Here is a 22,033-nt window from a genome sequence, read left to right on the forward strand (position 1 = left end):
GATATCCCCATTCCCCAAGCCCACTCAGTGGAACAATGCCATTTGGATGCTGACCCTGGCTCGCGCTATAATCGCCCCTTGCATATTTAGTTAACATCCTGGTGTGGCGCAGCGGGCTGTTTCTAATTTAAGGGCAAAACTGCGCTGCTACTGTAGCTGCATATGTAGGATCACTGTTGGGCAGGTTGGAGTTCTCTCGCCAAACAGTCGCGCATTAAAACTGAGCAGCTCCCGGAAATCAGAGGTGTCCTCCCTCATGATGCAAGAATACACCGTATACCTCCTCTGGCTTCAGACCACCCGATTCAAAACTTGAGGTTCAAAAAACAAGCGCGACATTTAACCTGCTCGCTTCTAACGATAGGACGAGCTCGTACCGAAAAAGCAGCCGATCCATCAATATGGGCAACCGCGACGAAGCAGAGGCGGCTACGACAGAGCAAAATGACATCGCACCACCGCCATACTCACCATGCGAGCCGCCATCACAACCATTCTCCACCTGTCAACATGTATCGCCCGTCGCCCATTTCTCGATGAACCAGTCTGTCTCGCCATATCACCCGTTCCCCACTGCTTTGAGTGCGTACTATCAGTGGAAAATCACTCGGGTCTTCCACCTAGGCGATTCGACCAACCACAAACTTTACACTGCTTCAACACATGCTGGCATTTCTTCGAAAGGGCCAAACATACCCTGCGTTGTCCTCTATAACGGCCCGAGTGACAAGGACCCCGCGCTGGCCGTCGTCAGTGAGCAAAAGGGCTGGAATCTCAAATCACCTATCAGCGTTATCACCCTTCCACCATTAACCCCGTCGTCTGGCCCGGGCCTCAACCTGACCAACGATCCCGCTGCGCAAGGGGACACAAGTTCGGTGACAGAGATTATGCGCGCCAGTGTCTTGAGTGACCGGAAAACTGTTGTGTTTCGCTTCTCGATTGAGGTTGGCCGTGACGGCTTCCGACGCGAGCGATTCGAATGGCGAAAACTGAAGACTGACGACCCAGACTATGCAAAACATGCGGTTAAGCTCTTACGTTTTCGCTCCAGGCCCACGTCGGCCTCCTCCAAGGATGGGTCTGGAGCAGCCAATTTCGAAGGAAATGGTAGTGATGGATGGGGGGATGGCTGTGAGGTCGAAGTTGTCGCGGTATTTGGGTGGAAGCCGGTTTGGTCCATGAACAAGCCTTTTAACATTCGCTTCATGGGGAGTGGAAAGACGGGCGAGTTGGGAGACCGATGGGCCGTCATGGCTATCATCACGGGAATGAGGATCTGGTTCCTTGACAGCCAGAACAGGACCATTGCTACGAGTATTGAGTAAGAGCCTGCGAATCAATTTTACATGACGAAGATTCGATTACACTCTAGTTTGAAAATTCGGAGGCGCCATGTATTAGATGGGGTTGCAATAAATTGGCTACGCCTCAGATATTCAAGCCGACGAACTTGAGCATCACACTCCCTAGCTAACTCCAGTTCACCATCACTTCGATAAAACCATCGATATCGATCAGTCCACACCAATTGCAGCGGCCGCTATCATACGAACGTCTCCTTATCCACTAGAGGTCACCACTCATCACGACTGGGGCTAAACGCCTCGGTTCAAATGCTCGTCTATTCTATCATGATAATGATTAACGGTAACTACATACACAGGGTGTTCGCCATGTGACTTACCACCGACCATACTCATTATTTCCTCTCCGACAAGCCGACACCAACACCTATACCAAGGGCAGTCCCAATTACTACGCCGCTGATGATCCCGATGATGAGGAGCTTCACACGATGACCTCTCACAGGTGGTGCCTTTTCATACACACCAGTATACTCGGACGATGGTCTTGTAGACACAGAGGAATCCTTGAAAGACATCTCGGGAATAAGGGAACTTGATCAAAATTCGTAGGATGTTCAACAAGAAATTTTCGGGCTGCAGTCTAAGAGATAGATCATAATGGAGGTTGGGTGTGAGGATGCGATATGAAAGAGAGACAACCGATTTAATATATCTCTGATGGACGCAAAGTACAGCCGTGACTACTATTCTCGACTTTCGGTCTTAATCAAAGCTGCATGGGATTATTTTACTAACCGAAACATTATTTATTTTGGGGTTACCAACGTCAAAGGATTAGCCCCTGCATATCCACAGCCATCACCAACCTTGCCCTAGACATGGGGCCGGCGACAACATCAAATGCTCTCCCATCTCTGGGCTACATGTGGCTACCCAACAGAGAGATATTTTGATGGATCGGATTCTACGCCACCCACGGAGCCATGCTCCTGCGGTCTCATCGTGTTCTTTTCTTCCTGCGCTAGACTATAACTGTGACATGCCGCCCAGTGCAAATATCGGCCATGTCCCCCATTTTCGCTCTCTGCTGTCAGCAACTAGCTATCGTTTCTTACTAGCAAAGCAAACAGAAAAATGATTTCATTGATTTCTCTCTTGCTGAATACTTTCAGACCTTCCCTCCTGTTCGTGGCCTCTACCATAGTGACGACAGGAGCACTTCATTTCCCCGCCAAATACCACCGCGTCTTCCTCTTACCGACATGGCTACTAGCAGCTTGGTCATTATTTTCCATTGACAGCAAAAAGGCACTGGGCGGTATTATAGGGCTCGATTCATATACAGCCTTCACAAGCACCATTTTCATGCTTATCCTTCCTAGTATTCTGTTTATGCAAAAGCACTCGCTCGTCGCAAAGCCAGATAACACTCCTGCTGCCGCTTCTAGCAGCAGTGTCATTCTCCGGCCGAACAGACACACCATCTCTGCGGCATGTCGCATCTGGAACAATCCCCGGCACCTCAAATTCCGCCAGCCGGGCCCGGGATCTACGCCCTGGCGATCTCTGCTCTTTTTCACGCTCCGAAGCGGCCTTAAAGTGGCCGCCATCGTCATCATAGACCGCATGCTTGTCAAGAAAATTCAAGCACATCTCTTCGCAAACAGCAACGTTCTCGATTTCACACCAGATCAACTTCCAATCATCCGACCTCTCCTCGGTATTCGCATTGATGAAGAGGATGTTGATCCCATCTCCAGACACCAGTTCCTACTGCGCGCATTCATAAGTGTTTCATGGATCTGGGCTAATTTTGTGTTTCTCGAATCGTGTCACGCCATTCTGGCCATTTTCTTTGTTGCCATCCTCCGTCTCGACAATCCAGAAGACTGGCCATCATTGTTCGGAAATATCGCCGATGCGTGGACTGTGCGTCGGTTCTGGGGCCGCTTCTGGCACCGCATTGCGACACCAACGCTTTCTCAGTGGACGCGAATTATCATCCAGCGAGTTCTACATCTTCAGCTCACCACTGGCGTCGCAAAGACAGTAGAAGCTTTTGGGATCTTCTTCTTGTCCGGGTTAGCCCACGCCCTGGCATCATGGCGAACGGGCGAGGGCTTTGCGCACCTTGATATATTGTTCTTCTGCGCCAATTTTGTTGTTGTCGCGGTCGAAATCCTCGTGGCAAGGCTCTGGAAATACGCAGTCAAGGGCACATGGATTGAGTTGGAGCTGCGGCGGAATTCCAAACTGCGTGTGGTGGGGAGAATATTGGGACTCGTATGGGTTTTTTCGTGGTTTTTCTGGATGGTGCCGAGATGGTTGTATCCGAAAGCGTTGCGTTTGTCAATCAAACAGGCGTTGATGATCGAATCTCTTATGTTAAATGCGAAGTCTTAGAGTCAACGTTGAAAAGGCGCATAGTAATTGGATCCAGAGTATGGAGTAGGTAGGCGTGGAGTGATTAATTGTGGAATATACCTTTCAGATTCTATTTATCAGTCTCTGTCAGCCAAAAATGGATATGTATGTACATGTTTTGGGCATAAGCATCACGACGAATTATCTGAAGTACGTGATTAAGTTTGCAATCTGTGGGCTTGGTACTTCATAATCCAATAACAGCACACATCGATGATAAAGCCATGTTCGTTGACCAGTTACTCTTTCTTTCATCCTTTCCCAGTCAATTTTTCTTCCTGTCCAAGCATTATTTGAAACATCCCTATAGCACCAATGCCAATAATCAACAGTTCCCTAAGCCAGGGAACCTCCCTGAAGGCAATTGTCACCCAACCCAAATAAGGCACATACCCTCGCACCATGCCAACAACCTGGGTTCGGTACACATATATTTGACCAGGAGGGTACAGCGCCACATCTCTTAGCTTGCTGTTATCGCCCTTGGTCATGATTAACTGTCGGCCGGTCCCACTTTGGCGAGAAGTCAGCCACCCCCAATCCCTGAAACACATAGTATCTTCTTCTGCACCTTTCGGTCTCCGAATCGAAGGCATGTCCCGGGGGGGAAGGAAGAAATGAATAAAACTACGAAGAAATAAAATAGGAACAAAGCTTGGCTCATACTTACTCGTACTGCACTTCCACTGCGCGATGGACCATCGGCAATGGGTTTCCCTCGAACCAAAGGACAGGGATATCTCCGACTTCCACCTGCTGAGTCCAATTCGAGAGGAAGATGATATCACCTCTCTGGAAAGCGGGTTCCATAGATCCTGAAAGGACTACCATAGCGGGATGGGAAGTGTTGGTGGCTAGGCTGAGGAGTTTCCACGCCATGAACGTTGAAGCAAGGATTCTGAGCACGGGCAGGCATGATGACAGTGCGGTTCGCATGACAGTGATGCTCAAATGAAACCAGTAGGGAGTATATTCGGGGCGCTGCAGAAGTTGGAGTTGGGTCAGAAGACATAGAAGTAATCTATATCACGATCGCAAAGACATCGGCTTGTGGGAACAATTGAGTGACCTAGTGGTCTGGATTGACAAGACTCAGGGGGGATTCCAAAACCATGGCTTTATACATCATTGATGCAGGTTCAATCAACAATGTAAGAATGAACTCATGCAATGCGGGGGCCAAACCCCATGTGTTTGTCGGCTTAGCTACTTCTACGCATCAGTGCGGATGTGGTGCTGTGGTTGCAAGTGACAGCGGGATCTAACCTTCTGGAGATTCCTGAGTCACTCAATCACTTTGCTACATAAATTTAGCTAGCTTCTCTAGTTAATATTTAACCAGTGAAAAAGTTTAACAAAGTGAAGGTTTGAAACAGCCAAAGTAAGCCTTAGAAGCACAGCTGAGGGATGCTACCTGGCCCCATGCATGAGCAACAAAATTTGATTCTATCTTTAAACATAGGCAAACCATGCGAGACATGAAACATCTGGCATCTATTTCTGATCCAATCTCTGGCAGTGTGGCTGTTCTTTGATCATTTTCTTCCATCTACAAACTAGGTAATCCAGACTACTCGTCTTATTCATCCCACTAAAATTGAGATTGCGCATGCACTTGATCTTGAATTCGTTGCAATATGACTTAGCGCAGTGCTGGAATCAGCATCCCACACTCATATGTATGCCAGGGCAAACAATTAGGCTCATAACTAACTACCAACAATTCTGCTGAGGATACAGTAGGATTGAAACCCCTCTGCGCATATAGGGTGCTAGACTCCTGCTTCTATCCCCATAGTTCCTTTATTAGGTAACTTCTGGATGGCAATACTTTCGGCCCTTATCGGACAAATGTGGGATTGTGGCTATGGAGAATTTGCAGCTCCTTGAGCAGGTTGGATCCTTCGAAGGAGAATGTAGTTTCATCATCATCCTTCGCTGAATGACAGGCATTGAAACAATCATATCGCTTTCCCTAAAAAGCCATTTTGGGAGAGAAGAGATGCCTATAAAAGGGCTGCATTCGACCTGTCTAGCTGCGAGTATTCTTACCAGCAACAACAGCATCGTCCGCACTCAACTCACCACTTGCAAAAGATTACTTCTCTATATACCCTCCTGTCCCCAAAATCGAACTTCGCCAGATATCCTATTCACTCTGAAATCCACTCTGAAACCGATCAAGATGAAAGCCATCACCATCGTCGCGCCCGTCCTCGCCAGTCTCGTCTTCCTTCAGGGAGTTCCCGCTCCAGTTTTTGCCGCCCTTGGCACTGCTATAGCTGCTGGAGGTGCTGCTGGAGCGGCCGCTGGAGTGGCCGCTAGTGGAATCAGCGCTGGTATCATTTCTGGTGTCGTCGGTGGTATCGTTTCCGGAGGAGTTAGCGTAGGCGTCACCTGCGCAGTCACAAAGTCCTGCAAACACCGTCGTTCTGCCTACATTCACGCACGACAGATGGCCCGGGAGCTCAGAAAAGAGCTTGGTGTCCGAAGGGACGGCGCGGGCCCTGCACCTCCTGGCGTGCCTCAACATAACTGGGACGACTGCTATAATGATGCTTTGAAAGGCCACATCACAATCACTGGGCCCGTTAACGAAAACGATATTCGAGTGGAGGGTCTACCTACCAGCTGCATGGTACTCGCCACAGTCCTTGACGGCAACACTTCGGGAGGTCCCACACCCATTCCCTGCGGCACTTCTTGCATGGATTGGACCGGCATGACACCCGAGTACTATGAGGAAATCCGCGGTATTATCAATGCCCAAATCCTGAACCAATAGACATGGCTAGGCTTTATGACATTGTCAAACAACAAGGCTGGGGATGCAGAGAAGGCAAGATAATAGAGCTGAGTTTGCTGGAGTTGAAGATAAGAAGGAATTGAGTGAGGGTCTGTTTTTGATTTTCAAAAATCTGTTTCTTGTATTTCAACCTCCCACTTGTTAATATTTAAGGGTATCTGTTCGAATTTGCAAGTCACTGTATCTAAAGAATGTTGGTTTTATTGTGAATATATATTGACAGTTTGATCTTCCACTTTTGCTTGGGAAGCTGTCACGTTCCAAAGAATGGGGCATTATTATAAATATATATATATATCGCCATAATAACAAAAGTGAAAATGCATTAAAGGTGAAAGCAAGTGATTAGTTTGTAATTCACACAAAGGTACTGAGCAGGGCAGCGATGCAATGTATTTGGGGGGAACCAAGGTGGAACTGAGGGAGGTTGAATAACTGACTAACTATATCCGGCTAGCGACATTATTAGTTAACCAGTTAACTAACTGTCCCTCGTGGCTTGGTAAGGCTCGGCGAACCAGCTTCCTTGCCGAGAGCTTAACTAACTTACGCTTCACCGAGTCGCCGATCGCGCCAATCTTGGCATTATTCCAGGTACTTTCTTTTGCCACTCAGTCTCACTTCCTCCATGGCGAGTATAATTTCTACTCTTTTCATGTTGCTTTCTACCTTGACTTGCGAACCGCCTTTTGACGTGCATGTCTCATTTCAACAATGTGCTCAAACCCACTGATGAATCTGGGTTCGTGGTTGGGGAGGAGGGACTTTTCTGCCCATGTCCTCCTTCAGCGGCTCACATTGCTTCTGATGTGGTGAAGGCCATCTCTGCTGATATCAATTATGCCTGACCGAGTTCTTGGATTTGCTTGATATGATGACAAAATATACCCTATAGCCACTGACATCTTAAACGCGATTCGCAAATTTTGTTGACATCCACATGCTTCCTTGGAAGATCCGGCTGGCCAAATAATAAGACTACCAGCCCTGCTTCGCAGAGCCCTGTGGATATTGTTTATTTCTCCTGGTTGCAATCACCTTCCAAACATTGAATAGATTGATTCACACAAGAAGGCTATTCTCTGACATTGTGGTTCCTCCTACTTTAGATAAGGTTCAGAACGATCACACATGACATTGTGATTATACATCCTAGCTTAGTCCAATATCTATGGGAAATTGACCCATCTATTACCCAATACTGGGAAACAGTGGATGTTTCCCGCCTCCATCAATGCTAGACTTGATGCTAATGGATAGACGCATGTGTTTGCTCACATAGCCTTCTGAAGGCATTTGAAAAATGATGCTATGTATACAGCTCTGGTCGCTCCGCGGTTATCACAGTGAAGAAATTTTTCCATGGAAGTTTTATACTATTTTTACCTCTAGCCTGGGCCTGTGACTCTATAGATACTCTTTCAGCAACCTTAACAAATTATGGCATGGCTCCTGTTGTGATCTCCGCTTATGTACTATGCCATCTGTGGGAGGATATCGAAACTGTTTGGTTTTAGCCAATCGCCCTTTCACTGGGAATTTAAACAAGGCTTGTGTGTTCTGTTTCCATACACGCGACTACCTCATCTAAGCTTGATGATCTACGCTCCAAATGCAACCTATGATGATTAGATGCGTGGAACAGCTTGCGTGGGGAGCTTGCCTGGTGGTTGAAATGCGCTAGCTGTATATATATATATATGGATATATATGAATATATATATATATATATATTCAGGGAGTACAAAGCGCTGACCAGGAGATTGCTCAAGGTTAAAAACCGGAATCCTCAGGTTCAACACGGCTCTGCTAAACAGTATTCAAACTCGGAGGACTGTACTATATACTCTTCATGTCTCCGAGAAGCAACGAACGAATGATTTCACTTTTTCCCTTCGAAAGCTCGGGAAGATGTGGCGCAGATGCGAGTTTGTCTCAGGATGGACCCACGTTGCATAGCAATCTGGCCACATACTTCAGAGTCGTGTCCTACTGTATCAATCAGTGCTATGAAAGGCCCCCGGAATGGAAGACTTTCAGGTATAAATAGGCGACGCTTGGCCTTGCAGACGGTCTCTTCCGAACAAATCAGATACTACGGCACCTGTTGCGGATCGATAATATACCAATAGCCGTGTTGAGCCTATAATCTCTAGCATCCTGATAATCGCGCGCGTAAACTTAAAAGTTTTTATTGCGGATTAAAATTCAGGTAAACGTCGTAGTGAGTTATCTACACAGCTCAGCCGTACCGACCTGTCACCCAATATTTCAAAACAACGGACCAATAATTGTTGATTATATCGAGCCAATCATATAAATATGCATCGTCTACGGAGTAGAGATGTATTCGATGCTTTCGTCAGGGTACCATCAAGTCTGGTGATCTTGCGAATGATTGGACCACCAGTGGGCTCAAAATTTCTATCTTTGACTCGATATTGTTTTAGAGAATATGAAGTATCCAAATTCCTCTGGATAATCAATGCAACGGCAACCTCAAGGTCCCCCTCTGGAGATGTGGCTCCTAGACGAGGATTTGAGGCCAACTGACGTATCTCCTGGGGCGGCGTTGCCAGCGAGAAGAAGAAAAGGGGGAAAGTGAAGAGAGATATGTAAAATCACTGGTTTCCGCTGAGCAGGAAAAATCATTGTTCAATTCTCCGCAAGCACCTCTGCTATCCCCGTCAGTATACTTCAAGCCGACACTTTTGAAGAGCTTCCTCTTCTCGAGGTAAGATGATATCTATGTGATAAATATAACAGTACTCGTCTCACATAGAGAGCCAGCCAGCACCCGATCCAGTTAACCATGCACGTCCTCTCCGCCGTCACCGTAGCGCTGGCGGCCTTTTCGTCCAGCACTCTTGCTGCAATATGCCACCACGAGGCCAAAGGTGAAAATTGCATGAGCAAAGATGATGCCAAGAGAGCCGTCGCGGCTTACTGCCGTGGTCACTTTCACAGGAAGTGTGTCAGTTGGAAGAAAGTCGAGGGCACTGAGGGAGGCGTCGGATACGTTGCCCAAAACGGTAAATTCAAGAATGAAGATCTGTGCGTTAAGGCTGGTCTGTTAATTGTCGAACAATGTTATGGAATTGCGGCCGGTGGTTCTCGGACACGCAGATTTTCTGCTCTCGACTTCAGGTACTGCGAGTGGTGATATTTTCGTTTTCGGGAGTGCTTCAAAACTGTGAAGCGTGGAAACGGCTCTCCAAATAATCATGTATCGCTATTTGGGTATAACATAGGACAAAGATGGTGGCGATAATGAATGGAACGTGAACCTTGCGATTGTAAAGTTTGATTTCCGGGATATCTTCACCAGACTATCTCTTCTTACAGACGAGAAGTCCGGGCCGTTGCCGGCTTTGGAAACACGAGCCATACCTAACGCGATAGGAATATGCCATTGAATAGAAGCTCTGGAATTAAGATCATTCAATTCGTGTGAAAATAACAAGTCAAGAAGAGTCGAGAGAAGCTATATCATATTGTTACATGTAGATTCCTTCCCGTGTAAAAAAGACCAAAGTAGCAAATGAACCCACACGAAAATTAACATGATGTACAGTCAAGACACAGACTCCGTTTATTGGTACCCCAGAATTCACCTGTTTTAGCATGCGTGCTTATAAAAGTGGTACATGAAATGGTAGTAATGGCGAGAGAGCGTAGTTCAAATTGTTTATTTAATGACACGGGTGACAAGGCCAGTAGCGACGGTCCTTCCACCTTCACGAATGTTGAATCGCTGGCCAGCCTCGGCGGCAACTGGGTGCAAGGTGGTGCAAATCATTTCGATATTGTCTCCTGGCATAGCCATCTTGTCTTGATCTTCTCCGGGCCAGCTGAGCTGAGCGGCTTCGTCTATAGAATTCAATCAGTACCATGTCAACGAAATTATCGCAGTATTACATACCGGCAGTGCGAATGAACATCTGTGGGCGGTACTTGCTGCTGAATCCAGATTTGCGCCCACCCTCAGCTTCGGTAAGGACGTAAAGCGAAACTAAGAATTCAGTATGGGCCTTGACACTGCCTGGGACAGCGACGACCATGCCACGGCTAATATCTTCACGCTTAACGCCTCGTAGGAGCAAGCCGGAGTTATCACCAGCGCGAGACTCGTCGCAAGACTTCTTAAAGGTTTCGATATCGGTAACCTTGGTTTTGATTGGCTCGGGCGAACCGCCGACAATTTCAACTTCGGAGTCCTTCTTGAGGATACCACGCTCCACACGGCCGGAGACAACGGTTCCTCGTCCGGAAATAGAGAACACTTCCTCAATGGACATCAAGAAGGGCTTGTCAGTCTCACGCTGAGGAGTGGGAATCCAGGTGTCGACGGCCTGCAAGAGCTCATCAATCTTGGTAACACCGATCTCGGGTTGTCTTCCTTCGAGGGCACAGAGAGCAGAGCCAAAAATGATGGGAGTTTCTTCACCCTCAAAACCGTAGCTGGTTAGGAGTTCACGCATCTCCAATTCAACAAGCTCCAACATCTCCTTGTCCTCGATGGCATCAACCTTGTTCACGAAGACGACGATTTTTTGGATACCGATCTGACGGGCGAGAAGTAAATGCTCTCGAGTTTGAGGCCTGTCTTTATATTAGTGCCATTTAAACCAAGATCCGGGAGTGCTCTCGGTTGCATACATTTGACCGTCTGAAGCAGCAACGACGACAACTGCGCCATCCATGTTGGCTGCACCAGTAATCATGTTTTTAATGTAATCGGCGTGTCCAGGGCAGTCGACGTGGGCATAGTGTCGGTTGTCTGTCTGGTATTCGATGTGCGAAGAAGAGATAGTGATACCACGCTTTCTCTCCTCAGGAGCCCTGTCAATTGCACCATATTCCAAGAAGCTGGCCATGCCCTTCTCTGCTTGACGCTTGGTGATGGCTGCGGTCAAGGTTGTCTGTGGAGATCGTTAGGGAGAGATTCGAACAGTGGCTCGGATTGGTACCAACCTTTCCGTGATCGACGTGACCAATGGTGCCTTTTGAATATTAGCTGAGAAAACAACGGATTAAATCTGCTATGCAACCTACCAACATTGACGTGGGGCTTGGTTCTCTCGAAGGCGGTCGCCATGCCCCGAGCAACCAGTCTGTCTCGAGCGAAGACATGTTGGACAGGATTGACGGCTCTCGGTCTTTGCAGAGAGATTCTGCTGGTCCTGAGAAGGACATTGAGAGATCTAGAAATGTTCGACATCTTGACAATCCTTTAATGAAAGAAGAGGTGGAATTGGCAAGGCTGCTTTCCCGTCGTCCCAACTTCCAAAACAAAATTTTTCTGACGCTGCGACAGCTTCCTCTCCCAAAACTTTTCCGAACAAGGTTGCTTACTCAGCACCCTCCTAACAGAGCTAGCCAATCAGAGCGCAGCCCTGGTCTCCAGCATTGACTGCGCCACAGTTGTGGAACATGATTTGACGGGCTCACCAAGTACACTGTGGAGGAACCGCGCTAAATCATCCCCATACGGACAAAGCTGCGGAAGACGAAGGACTCTCGAAATTACAGTATACGTACTCCGTACGGAAGACTCGCAAAGAAGTGGAAACCAATCTGTCTAAGGGGTATATTGTAGAAAAAAGTGAACAAGGCCTCAATATAACCACATTTCATCTCAACGAATCGACAAGGTGCACGATGATGTTATACACCCACTACTTCTTCCCTTCCAAGAAGAACTGGACATGGCCTAACAGTCGTCCCTGCATTTTCTTGCTCTGAATAGCTCCAATTTCCTGTATTTTCTCTTTCACTGCTGCCAACGTCTTTTGCGCTTCGGGTTCTGTAGCCTTTCTCTTCCGAGCTTTTGAAGTCAATATCAATTCCACCTTCTTCCCCTTGGCAATGAACGACTCCATCTGATTCAGCCGGTTTTCAAGATCATTGGGATCAATTGCCCAATTCAACTCAATTTGCTTCGCGGGCTTGGGTTTGGACGTTCGGCTTCTGGCATATTCTTGCTCGCGCAATGTCCGTTTGGTCATGATTTTACAAATAGAGCCATAATTCTCGGATGGCGATATCAACTCAACGAGGGAGTACTCTGTGCGATCGAATCTGCCGAGTACTTGTCGGAGCGGTATTGCCGGGCCTATCGATCCATCCTCCTCCACAATGTGTACTCGCTGATGCCGAATGGCCTCGTCTCGCGGGGCTTTGAGTGAGGGGGTTGTGGGAATCTTTGGCCACGGAATCTGCTGGGCACGAGCACCGAAACGATGCTGCAGAGGCTGACGTTCTGAATGATTTAATCTCTTTAACTTGTATACGTTTAGGGACCCTGTAACTGGGCGTCGCGCGTGGGTCTGAATACGCGGAAGGAACGCAGACCGGAGGGCTTGGGCGGCGGAAAACACGGGTGGTGTGTGTGTCATGGTAGCTTTGAAGAGCAAGAGTGTGAATTGATAAATCAGATGAGAGACTAAATCGATCCTTTTCTTTTGTTGAACCTGTAGCTGCACGACAATTGACGGCGTTAATCCTGTGATGTTTCTGAAAGCCAAGAAATACAGGGCGAGCAGGGATCGAGCCACACTTTCCGCGCCACAGTCCGAGTCTGATTTTGCCGTCTCGCGAAACTTCCAGTTGGCTTCTCAACTTCTGTCCTCACTACAATTTTCTTGTCAGTTTTACGGGGAAAAAAAAGGGGTAGGGACTTAGGAATGTATAGCTGAATACCGTGCAGATTCAGTTTTTACCCATTCTTGATCGCGTCGCTTTTCCATCTATGACTCTTCGAGGGCGTGCCACTCGCTGAATACCCCTGACTGGGATTGTTTTATTGCGTTGATTTCTTGCACAAGCCGTTGTTTGTTCAGGACCGTATGTCCTTTGAGACTACAATTAATACTAGTACTTCGACGCCCTTAGATTCACGATCCTCTCTCAGGCGAAAGCCCACCACCCGAAAGCGTACGAACCGAAAGGAAAAGCGCCTCGAAATCCTGGCCAGACGTGGGGACCAGTCTTTATTGGAGCTAGGGAAAGGTTGCCTAGCCGTCGTTATGACACAAAGCCAGAGGACAAGATACCTGAAAACGGGCGGTGTCCTCGCTCTTTTGCTGTTTTTCATATACATTCTCTCGCCGTCGAGTAACCCATCCACGTCCATCGGAAGTCACACTGCAACGTCGAAATGCACGAAACCACATCACCCCTCGAAGCCTCTAATTCAATACGCGTTGATGATCGATGCTGGAAGTACTGGTTCCAGAATTCATGTCTATCGATTCAATAACTGCGGCCCTACCCCCGAGCTTGAACATGAGGAGTTTAAGATGACAGAAAAGAGGAAAGGCGGAGCTGGACTCAGTTCTTATGGTGGAGACGCAGAAGGGGCTGCAAAGAGTCTCGACCCTTTGATGCAGGTGGCTTTAGATACGGTGCCGGAAGAGTACAGATCTTGCTCGCCGGTGGCTGTTAAAGCGACAGCGGGATTACGTATGCTTGGCCCAGAGCTTAGCCAAAAGATTTTGGAAGCGGTACGACATCGATTAGAAACGGTGTATCCATTCCCGGTTGTGTCGAAGGAGCAAGGCGGAGTCGAGATTATGGATGGAAAAGACGAGGGTGTATATGCATGGATCACGACCAACTATCTTCTCGGGAATATTGGTAGCCCTGAGCAAAACCCCACAGCTGCTATATTTGACCTCGGAGGAGGCTCCACTCAAATTGTTTTTGAACCGATGTTCAAAGTTCCGGACCAGATGGAAGACGGTGATCATAAATATGAGCTCACCTTCGGCGGCAGAAAATTCACCTTATATCAACACTCACATCTCGGCTACGGGCTCATGGCAGCCAGGAACGCAGTTCATAAAGCTATCGTTGAAACAATGCACACTTCTAATGGTGAAGACCGATCTTGGCTTTCTGACCCAATTATTAATCCTTGCGTTGGTCCCGGCATGGAAGCCGCTGTCAACGTCACACTTGCTGAGGATCATCCCCTTGGAGCTAAGCTTCAGGTCAAAATGGTTGGCCCAAAGGAGGGTTCCTCAGCGGCAGCTCAATGTCGCAGCATTGCTGACAAAATTCTCCGGAAAGATGCCGAATGCGCTCTTAAACCTTGCTCGTTCAATGGTATCCATCAGCCATCCCTTGCCAAAACGTTTGCCCGAGAGGATGTGTACATTTTCTCGTACTTTTATGACCGCACGGCTCCGCTTGGAATGCCTGATTCGTTTACTCTGCGCGATCTTCAACATTTGACAAGCACAGTTTGCTCTGGGGAAGGTAGCTGGGGTGTGTTCAGTGGAATCGCCGACGCTTTAGAAGAACTAAAGGGTCGCCCCGAATATTGTTTGGATTTGAACTTTATGCTTTCACTCCTTCATCATGGCTATGAGATGCCTCTTGATAGAGAAGTTAAGACAGCAAAGAAAATCGATGGAAATGAGCTGGGATGGTGTTTGGGTGCCAGGTAAGGAAATATCCGGAATTGATATTTCCTCCCTTCATTTCGGCGTGGATGGCATGCTAACACTTTATTCTTTAGTCTTCCCCTTCTCAGCAAGGATTCCGGCTGGCAATGTCGTGTCAAGCAAATTACTTAAAGATAGACTTAGATTTCTTTGACGACTGTTTCCCTTCGCCCTCTGTCTTATTTCTGCGTATATAATAGTAATTGATGACTATGGCGATGTTGACAAGAAACGTTGATTCAAAGCGAACAAGTTCTCTGTGCGCCCTCAATTTCTCCCTTTAAATGTCATGTTCATTGTTTCTTGGGCTGGGCCTTGTTTTCATACCTGTTGAAGTCTTAACATGTACTCTTCCCTTTATCTAAAATAGTATTCTTCTTTTTGGTGGCAAAAAGAAAGAGTCCATATTTTGCAAATGCGTCCTTTTGGTACGACTTGGAGAAATATAAAATTCAGATTATATTGGAAACTGCATGTTTTTGGGTATCATAAATCAAACCAAAATCCTGGTAGCCAAGAAAGCGTATATCAAGATGCTAAAGGTATCCAGAAAATATTATTTAGAAGGTGGGCCAAAGAAGTTTGGGCACCAGTTGGTATGTTGCTGTGATGGATATCATTGTTCCATCTCTTCAATTATTGGCCTTGTTGTTATGGGTTTATTCCCCATTAACCTATCCAAGACATCTGTATCGCCTCTGGACCACCGGGTGCCCTCACTTTCACCATTGGAAGAATCAGGGCTTCTGTCACTACTAGCCTCAGACTCATCATCCGATTTCTGTTCCAGGACTCCAAGGCCGAGATTCTAGGGTCTAGATATCAGCTCAACACTCTTTCGACAGATACAAGGAAGCACCGCTGACCATCTCAATGTACTGATCGGTCCTTCGACCTTCACCATCGGCGCGATCATCGACGTCCTCACTATCATCGTGAATTTCGGCACTCATTACTTTTCCTGCAGCAATGTCTCTTTCGAGATTGTCATTCGCAGCTCTGAGGGCGGGGAGAAATGCCGCGAGACGCGCTGATAGGTCGGAAGTAGGGATGCGATACATAGGAGGTTTAGGGCGTGTGAGTATTATAGGCTCGTTTTCCTCATCTTCGCTCGGTACTGAATGTACAGCGTCGCCGTTGGGCGCGACAGAACTTAAATCATCACGATCGCGGCGACCACTCGACGATGATGAGGAAGCCGAATAAGGGGTAGGAGCTAAAGAGGAGGAAGAAGGGGAACTTGGCGAGCTTAGCTCGTGTGAGGCGGTGTTGTGGGAGGATGCACCGCTGTTATCGCTGTTTGTCGAAACGCTGCGATTAGAGTGGGGTCGGGGCCTTTTTGGGCTTGAATCGGACACGTCGGTTTCGGGAGGGCGTTTGTTCGATGATCTCGACATGATATTTATCGAGATACGGAGTTCTGGGATGCAATGGTAGCCCGAGACTAGCGGCGAAGATCAGACGTTTGCAGCTTGTTTGACTTTTGAAGCTCCTGGCGGGATTTGTGTCGGGGGCGATGGAGCAACCAAAATTGGCCTTTGAACGGTATGAAAGCTTCAGATGGATCAAACGGTCGAACAAGATAACTTCTGTCTCGCGTTGATCATCCGCAAACAGCTAATGCCCTTGAATATTCGAGGCTGTAAAACCGTTGCGACGCATGAAAAGTTTTGAGAAATCGACTACGGAGTACGGAGTACGGTACTCCGTAAACTCTCTGTAGTGCGACAATCTGACATCATTCGATTCTGCTGTCCAATCTTAACGGGCGGTCAAGGGAACCAGATCATATGATAACAACGGAGTACTGTACCTACCGTAGTGGATTTTAGGAACATATTTTTTATGGTGCCTCCCGGTAGCGTTGACGAAACTTCAGCGAGACGGCTCGCTCAGTCACAGCGGCGCGAGTTACAAACTCCGCCGTCGCCGCAGTCGAGACGCCCCCTCAGTTCACATATTCCTTCTGGGGCTCACGCTCTTCCAAAAAAAATATATGGAATTGATCACGTGAATGACCAACTGGCCTTGTGGCGTAATTGGCAACGCGTCTGACTACGAATCAGGAGACTGCAGGTTCGAGCCCTGCCAAGGTCAATCCTTTTTTTTTTTTTCTTTTTTTTCCTTCGAGTTCTCTCGGGTTTTGCTCGTCTTTGAACCTGCAAAACGGTCGAGCGACAGAAACACAAATCATTAAACCATGAACACGCTACTACATAACTCGCTCTACAGCTGGCTAGCAGGTAACAGTTAATTTATGTACTCCGTAGAAAATTAAAAAAAAAAAAAAAAAAAAAAAAAAGCAAATAAAAAGAAAAATAAATGAGAGACAAAAGAGAAGTGGCCAGATTCGTGACCAATTGACGCGCCACAAGGCTGTTCCCGACATACATATGGAGCATGTATGTAAAATTTTTGCATGGCTCGAATGGCTCTCCTGTAACCGGCATGCTCTGCGGCATGGCAGTGGTAAGTATCCGTGGTTCTGTACGGAGAAGTGCGGAGGTATCCGCATGGTAACTGGCCAAAGCCTAATCTCCGCATTCTCTCTTACGCCTACGGAGTAGGGAGCAATCGTCTCCATAACTAAACCCCCCGAACTCATACCAAGCCTACGCTGATTGGCCTTGGATGTCCGGAATGAGAGTGAAGGGGGTTCTTTGGCGCTATAAAGTGAAGGCCTAATCATTGCCGTTTAACTTGCAGACAAATCCAAGTGTGCTCACCGGCTCGAAGGCGCGCTGTTCTTCGGACTTGGGCCGGCGGGGGTCATAGCTCGTTGACTAACAAGTTCATACTCCGTACGGAGTACATAGTTACTTAACCGCCGTGTCTGGGGTTGACCGCGCCTCTTTCAACTCCTCACAATCTGCGGTATTAACTGCCCGCTCCGGCATCAATGCTTCAGCATCCCATGAAATGTGGATCTGCTTCGATCCTATCCCAGCTTCAACTAGCTTAACATTGTGCTGTGTTTAGGTGGCTGCTGAATTTTTGCTTATTTGGAAGAGCCGCAGGCTGACTTCTCTCATTTACGAGTGTGATGCTGGGTGCACAGCCATCAACTAGCACAGCAAATTACAAACATCCCGGCAAATGGTGCGGACCGCGTGTATCCTGAAAACGTCTCCCTTTCTCCTTTGGTCCTAGATGGTTTGAGCTTGAGTCTCTTCTACCTGGAAGAAGAAAACAGCTGCCGAATGCCCATCTCCGGCCATTTTTTTTTTTCCAGCTGCAAATTCCAAAAAATGCCCTCGTCCACCATGAGCAATCCGAGCATTAGGACCACAGGCCCAGATTTGCAGCCAGACGAGAGTAACGACGACACGAAATCCCCCGCAACCCGCAAATCCCTCCACCAGAATATTATTGGCAAACTGCGGCCGCTTCCTTTCCAGTACCGATGGGTAGTATGGTACGAAAAGCAGGTGGAGTCAACCAACTACGACGAGAGACTATATCTGCTACATGGGGATGTTGCGGATATCGCTACCTTTTACCGAGTATACAACAATTATCCTTGGGATAAAGTCAAGCTGCGAGATTCAGTACATATTTTCAGAAAAGGAACGAAGCCAATATGGGAGGACCCCGAGAACGCGAACGGCGGGTGTTGGACTTTCCAGGTCCCCAAGGCGAAATGCCACGCCTTCTTTCACGAACTAGCCATTCTCTGCATGGCGAATGAACTACAAGCCGCCGTGCAAGGAGGTAAGTCGCGAGCTGCTTTTGCATTTCAAAGAGCCTTAAAGATTTATATCAAGCACAACAAATCTAACTTGTTCTTCCTCTTTTTTTTCGACCTCCCTAGAGCACGATCATGTTCTGGGCGTGTCTTCCTCCGTCCGTTTCAAAACCCACCTCATCTCTGTCTGGAACAAAGCCGGTAGAAATGAAAAATCCATCCGAATACTTGGGGAGACAATCATCGAGCGCCTTTCCCATGAACTACGACCGGCCTCGTCAAAAACGTATTACTATAAACGGCATGACGAGCATGACGGGTATGAAGCTGCCATGAAAGCTGCCATGAAGAACAAAGAGGAGAGTAATAATGCCACAAATAAAGAGACCAGCCAATGTCCATCAAAGGACCCCGGCGGCGGGGATGAAGCTGGGAAGTAAAATAAAATGAAAGTGTCAATTTGGAGGTTCTCGTATACTCTGGGGGCTTAATGATTTTTGACATTGAGAGGGACTCTTTCTTTTATGCGAGGATGAGGCATTCCGATAGATTTATGTTGCGCCTTGCGGCACCTTGGCTAACGTGTATTTGACGACTAGCGTTCATGGTTCGGTTCCTGAAGTTGGCATTTACTTCCGCTACAATCTGCAATGAAGCATGACAACAAATTGGGACCAAATTCCTTCTCCATACCAATCTATCCATCAGACATTAACAGTGCCCATTACACACATGACTAGGGTATATACCAAAAAGCTGAAACGAAAACGATGAAGGCGGGAGTCAACAACTTGAACCGGCCCAACTATTCGTAGGAAATATGCGCCGCGCAAATATGCACCTTGAACCCAAGCAAAAAATCAAGTTTCGATGATTATCCATCAGCAGAGAGCGTACAGAAAATCATTCCTAGGGCTCCGGCTTCTCCGTCTACTCCTGCGATCATCTCTATCAACACTCGAGCCACGGACTGAACTCGCACTGCCAACGACAGAGCCACCACCAGGGATATACCGATCTATCCGGCTTCGATCGTGATCGCGCTCGCGATCTCTATCCCAGTCTCTGTCCCGATCACGGGACCGATCACGAACGCGGTCCCTATCGGACCATGTTCTGTCCCGCTCCGGTGAGCGCACCCTTCGTTTAGGCGAGCGACTTCGAGTAGAGGTCGGTGGCACATAGCGGTCAATATCGAGCTGGTTAGGCGATCTAGATCGACGAGATAGTCGCCTGCGGGACTCAGAGCGGTCTCTCTCCTCCCGGCCCCTGCGTGTCAGGGAGCGAGAGCGAGAACGAACCCGAGACCTTGATCTTCGACGCCGTGAACGTGAACGTGACCGCGAATGAGAGTAAGCGCGGGGACGATAGCTACGGTCACTTCGATCCCAGTCTCGATCCCGATCCCGATCCCGGTTCCTATCTCTATCCCTCTCCCTATCTCGGTCTCTATCCCTATCCCTCCCTCTTTCCTTATCCTGATCTCTGTCGTTTTCCCTTTCTCTTTCTCTTTCTCTTTCCTTGTCCCTATCCCTCTCCCTGTCCCTGTCCCGGTCCCGATTGAAGTCCCTATCTGAGTCTTTCTCTCTTTCCCCTTCTCTATCGTGAGGCCGATAGCCGTCGCCTCGATCTCGATCCCGGATAGGCGTTCGGCTCCGGACACGACTCCTCCTCCGTGTATCCGACCGATCATCTCGATCATGTCTCTCACGTGATGGCCGATATAGGTCCATCTCACGATCTCTTCTCTCAGAATCTCTCCTGTCAGAGTCCCTCCAACGATATCGGTCATCTTCATAGCGCGACGATCGCCTAGTTCGCGACCTGCTTCTGGAATCATCACGTTGTCGGCCTCGGTACTTGTCGTACCGATCTTCAGTAGCTTCTCGTGTTGTATGATCAGATGCTCGTTCTGTTTTTGGACGAGAAGGGATGCTGGTTCGTGTTTGCGCCTGATGTGGTGCTTGGGCTTGCTGCTCTTCCATCTCCAACGCTTCTGCTTTCTCAAAATCAAATTCAGGACGTTGCCGGGATTTGGCGGCAAGCTCCTTCCCCTCCTTGAGAAGAAGTTCTAGAGCTTCGTCTTCCAAAGCCTTTTCGTCCACAGGTGCGGGAGGTTGAGAGGGTTCCCGTGGAGTATCGGACCGTTCCTTTTTGGGTGTTCGCTCAGATTTTACGTCACGATTCCAATCTCTATCACGGTCTCTCCCACGGTCGCGATCGCGCTCGTCACGGCGTCGATCGTCTTCTCTTTCACGTTCTCTTTCTCTCTCTCGTTCCCTTTCGCGCTCCTCGCGCCGGCGTTCTCGGTGCTCTCTCTCTTCTTCATCACGTCGCCTTCTCCGCTCTTCGCGCTCTTTTTCTCGTTGTTCTTCAAGTTTCCTTTCCTCTTCGCGCCGCTTCTCGCGCTCGACACGACGCTTTTCCTCGCGCTCTTCACGTTCTTTTCGTTCAGCTTCCTTTTGCTGTCTCCGGAGCTCTCTTTGTCTCTGTCGTTCTTCTGCTTCAGCCTTGGCGCGTTCTTCTTCGAGTTTTTTCTTCATTTCTAGTTCCTTCAATCTTGCTTCTTCCCTCTCCTGCCTCTTAGCTTCTACCAAACGGGCGTATTCCTCATCTGTAGTATTGCCCTTTCGTTGCTCTGCCATAGCAATCTCCTCGCCCACTTCCTGCCGACGAATACTTCTAAGGGTGTCGAGGATTTCCTCAAGACAGTTGGCAGACAATGCATCTATTGCGTTTTCTACACTTTTGTAGAGATCGCTTCGATCCACAGCGCCTTCTATAAGCGTAGCAGCTTTACCCCTCTCGCGGGATAATAGCGAAGGGTCACGTTCAATTTCAGATTCCGCCATTTCAATTAAAGATACGATAAAAGACTTCTTCGCCTCCTATAAAGAAACGTATCGGAATTCAGTAACTAGTTGGGCTGGCTAGATCTAAGGCATTGGTTGTCTCTGGACTTACACTATCATTATTGAATTCAGCCCATATTTTCTTCCGCGCAGCATCAAATCCGCCCTTCTTCTTGAAAGAGTAAAGCAAATTATCAATGGCTGCGCGCTGGGCAGGAGAGATCGGCAGCTCCGAAGCTTTGAACTTTTTCCGATAGACATTGCCGATTTCTTCTCCCGACCGCTTGGTACCAGTCATTTCAATATCGGACGTAGCCATCGCTACAAATATCCGGGAGGGTGACTGTAAGGGGAAGGATTCCACATTGCCAGGCCTTGCTGGCTGCATGCGCCGGTGTGGCAGCTCAAGCTTCCACTGGAGCGCGACGGATACGGATAAAGGTTCCCCCAGTTCCGACAGTCCTTCCCGACGAAGGGTTGGTGTGCAACGCATCGCGACGACATCA

At 48.1% G+C, this 22,033-nt stretch overlaps 11 protein-coding genes and 1 non-coding gene across 12 annotated transcripts; 7 read left to right on the forward strand and 5 right to left on the reverse strand.

The window, feature by feature from the left end:
* Nucleotides 1–186: 186 nt before the first annotated feature.
* On the forward strand, nt 187–1,542 carry CIMG_08998 (uncharacterized protein). Its single transcript, XM_001239376.2, has one exon. The coding sequence runs from the start codon at nt 402–404 to the stop codon at nt 1,326–1,328; it is 927 nt and encodes a 308-aa protein (XP_001239377.1). The 5' UTR covers nt 187–401; the 3' UTR covers nt 1,329–1,542.
* Nucleotides 1,543–2,444: 902 nt separating this feature from the next.
* On the forward strand, nt 2,445–3,955 carry CIMG_12261 (uncharacterized protein; the record flags this gene model as incomplete). Its single annotated transcript, XM_012358316.1, has 1 exon — nt 2,445–3,955. The coding sequence occupies one exon, from the start codon at nt 2,445–2,447 to the stop codon at nt 3,711–3,713; it is 1,269 nt and encodes a 422-aa protein (XP_012213739.1). The 3' UTR covers nt 3,714–3,955.
* A 30-nt stretch (nt 3,956–3,985) lies between these two features.
* CIMG_08999 (signal peptidase I) lies at nt 3,986–4,670 on the reverse strand (the record flags this gene model as incomplete). Its single annotated transcript, XM_001239377.2, has 2 exons — nt 3,986–4,247; nt 4,405–4,670. The coding sequence occupies 2 exons, from the start codon at nt 4,668–4,670 to the stop codon at nt 3,986–3,988; spliced, it is 528 nt and encodes a 175-aa protein (XP_001239378.2).
* A 1,249-nt stretch (nt 4,671–5,919) lies between these two features.
* CIMG_09000 (uncharacterized protein) lies at nt 5,920–6,519 on the forward strand (the record flags this gene model as incomplete). Its single annotated transcript, XM_001239378.1, has 1 exon — nt 5,920–6,519. The coding sequence occupies one exon, from the start codon at nt 5,920–5,922 to the stop codon at nt 6,517–6,519; it is 600 nt and encodes a 199-aa protein (XP_001239379.1).
* Nucleotides 6,520–9,352: 2,833 nt separating this feature from the next.
* CIMG_09001 (uncharacterized protein) lies at nt 9,353–9,703 on the forward strand (the record flags this gene model as incomplete). Its single annotated transcript, XM_001239379.2, has 1 exon — nt 9,353–9,703. The coding sequence occupies one exon, from the start codon at nt 9,353–9,355 to the stop codon at nt 9,701–9,703; it is 351 nt and encodes a 116-aa protein (XP_001239380.2).
* Nucleotides 9,704–9,957: 254 nt separating this feature from the next.
* Nucleotides 9,958–11,817, reverse strand: CIMG_09002 (translation elongation factor Tu). Its single transcript, XM_001239380.2, has 5 exons — nt 11,596–11,817; nt 11,515–11,543; nt 11,200–11,462; nt 10,463–11,142; nt 9,958–10,410 (listed from the first exon to the last, which is right to left on the reverse strand). The coding sequence occupies exons 1-5, from the start codon at nt 11,759–11,761 to the stop codon at nt 10,229–10,231; spliced, it is 1,320 nt and encodes a 439-aa protein (XP_001239381.1). The 5' UTR covers nt 11,762–11,817; the 3' UTR covers nt 9,958–10,228.
* A 304-nt stretch (nt 11,818–12,121) lies between these two features.
* Nucleotides 12,122–12,990, reverse strand: CIMG_09003 (translation initiation factor IF3). The gene has a single exon (XM_001239381.2). It carries the CDS (start codon nt 12,936–12,938, stop codon nt 12,219–12,221), a length of 720 nt encoding a protein of 239 aa, XP_001239382.1. The 5' UTR covers nt 12,939–12,990; the 3' UTR covers nt 12,122–12,218.
* Nucleotides 12,991–13,176: 186 nt separating this feature from the next.
* Nucleotides 13,177–15,384, forward strand: CIMG_09004 (guanosine-diphosphatase). The gene is made up of 2 exons (XM_001239382.2): nt 13,177–14,989; nt 15,065–15,384. The coding sequence occupies exons 1-2, from the start codon at nt 13,389–13,391 to the stop codon at nt 15,120–15,122; spliced, it is 1,659 nt and encodes a 552-aa protein (XP_001239383.1). The 5' UTR covers nt 13,177–13,388; the 3' UTR covers nt 15,123–15,384.
* A 150-nt stretch (nt 15,385–15,534) lies between these two features.
* CIMG_09005 (uncharacterized protein) lies at nt 15,535–16,592 on the reverse strand. The gene is made up of 2 exons (XM_001239383.2): nt 15,857–16,592; nt 15,535–15,798 (listed from the first exon to the last, which is right to left on the reverse strand). The coding sequence occupies exons 1-2, from the start codon at nt 16,385–16,387 to the stop codon at nt 15,607–15,609; spliced, it is 723 nt and encodes a 240-aa protein (XP_001239384.1). The 5' UTR covers nt 16,388–16,592; the 3' UTR covers nt 15,535–15,606.
* A 422-nt stretch (nt 16,593–17,014) lies between these two features.
* CIMG_15099 lies at nt 17,015–17,087 on the forward strand. Its single transcript has one exon. It is a non-coding gene; the product is annotated as a tRNA-Arg (tRNA).
* Nucleotides 17,088–18,238: 1,151 nt separating this feature from the next.
* On the forward strand, nt 18,239–19,115 carry CIMG_09006 (translation initiation factor eIF4E; the record flags this gene model as incomplete). The annotated part of the gene is made up of 2 exons (XM_001239384.2): nt 18,239–18,701; nt 18,802–19,115. 2 exons carry the CDS (start codon nt 18,239–18,241, stop codon nt 19,113–19,115), a joined length of 777 nt encoding a protein of 258 aa, XP_001239385.2.
* Nucleotides 19,116–19,556: 441 nt separating this feature from the next.
* Nucleotides 19,557–22,020, reverse strand: CIMG_09007 (uncharacterized protein; the record flags this gene model as incomplete). The annotated part of the gene is made up of 2 exons (XM_001239385.2): nt 19,557–21,563; nt 21,640–22,020. 2 exons carry the CDS (start codon nt 22,018–22,020, stop codon nt 19,557–19,559), a joined length of 2,388 nt encoding a protein of 795 aa, XP_001239386.2.
* Nucleotides 22,021–22,033: the final 13 nt, after the last annotated feature.

Source organism: Coccidioides immitis (genome assembly GCF_000149335.2).
Source record: "Coccidioides immitis RS genomic scaffold supercont3.5, whole genome shotgun sequence".
Classification (NCBI taxonomy): Eukaryota; Fungi; Ascomycota; class Eurotiomycetes; order Onygenales; family Onygenaceae; genus Coccidioides; species Coccidioides immitis.

Coding starts and splice junctions, on each gene's coding strand:
- CIMG_08998 (XM_001239376.2), top strand. CDS start 402: ATGGGCAACCGCGACGAAGCAGAGGCGGCTACGACAGAGCAAAATGAC.
- CIMG_09002 (XM_001239380.2), bottom strand. CDS start 11,761: ATGTCGAACATTTCTAGATCTCTCAATGTCCTTCTCAGGACCAGCAGA. Junction 11,544..11,595: donor CAAGCCCCACGTCAATGTTG/GTAGGTTGCATA, acceptor AATATTCAAAAG/GCACCATTGGTCACGTCGAT. Junction 10,411..10,462: donor GATGTTCATTCGCACTGCCG/GTATGTAATACT, acceptor TGAATTCTATAG/ACGAAGCCGCTCAGCTCAGC.
- CIMG_09003 (XM_001239381.2), bottom strand. CDS start 12,938: ATGACACACACACCACCCGTGTTTTCCGCCGCCCAAGCCCTCCGGTCT.
- CIMG_09004 (XM_001239382.2), top strand. CDS start 13,389: ATGTCCTTTGAGACTACAATTAATACTAGTACTTCGACGCCCTTAGAT. Junction 14,990..15,064: donor GGATGGTGTTTGGGTGCCAG/GTAAGGAAATAT, acceptor TTTATTCTTTAG/TCTTCCCCTTCTCAGCAAGG.
- CIMG_09005 (XM_001239383.2), bottom strand. CDS start 16,387: ATGTCGAGATCATCGAACAAACGCCCTCCCGAAACCGACGTGTCCGAT. Junction 15,799..15,856: donor CCGATCAGTACATTGAGATG/GTCAGCGGTGCT, acceptor TCTAGACCCTAG/AATCTCGGCCTTGGAGTCCT.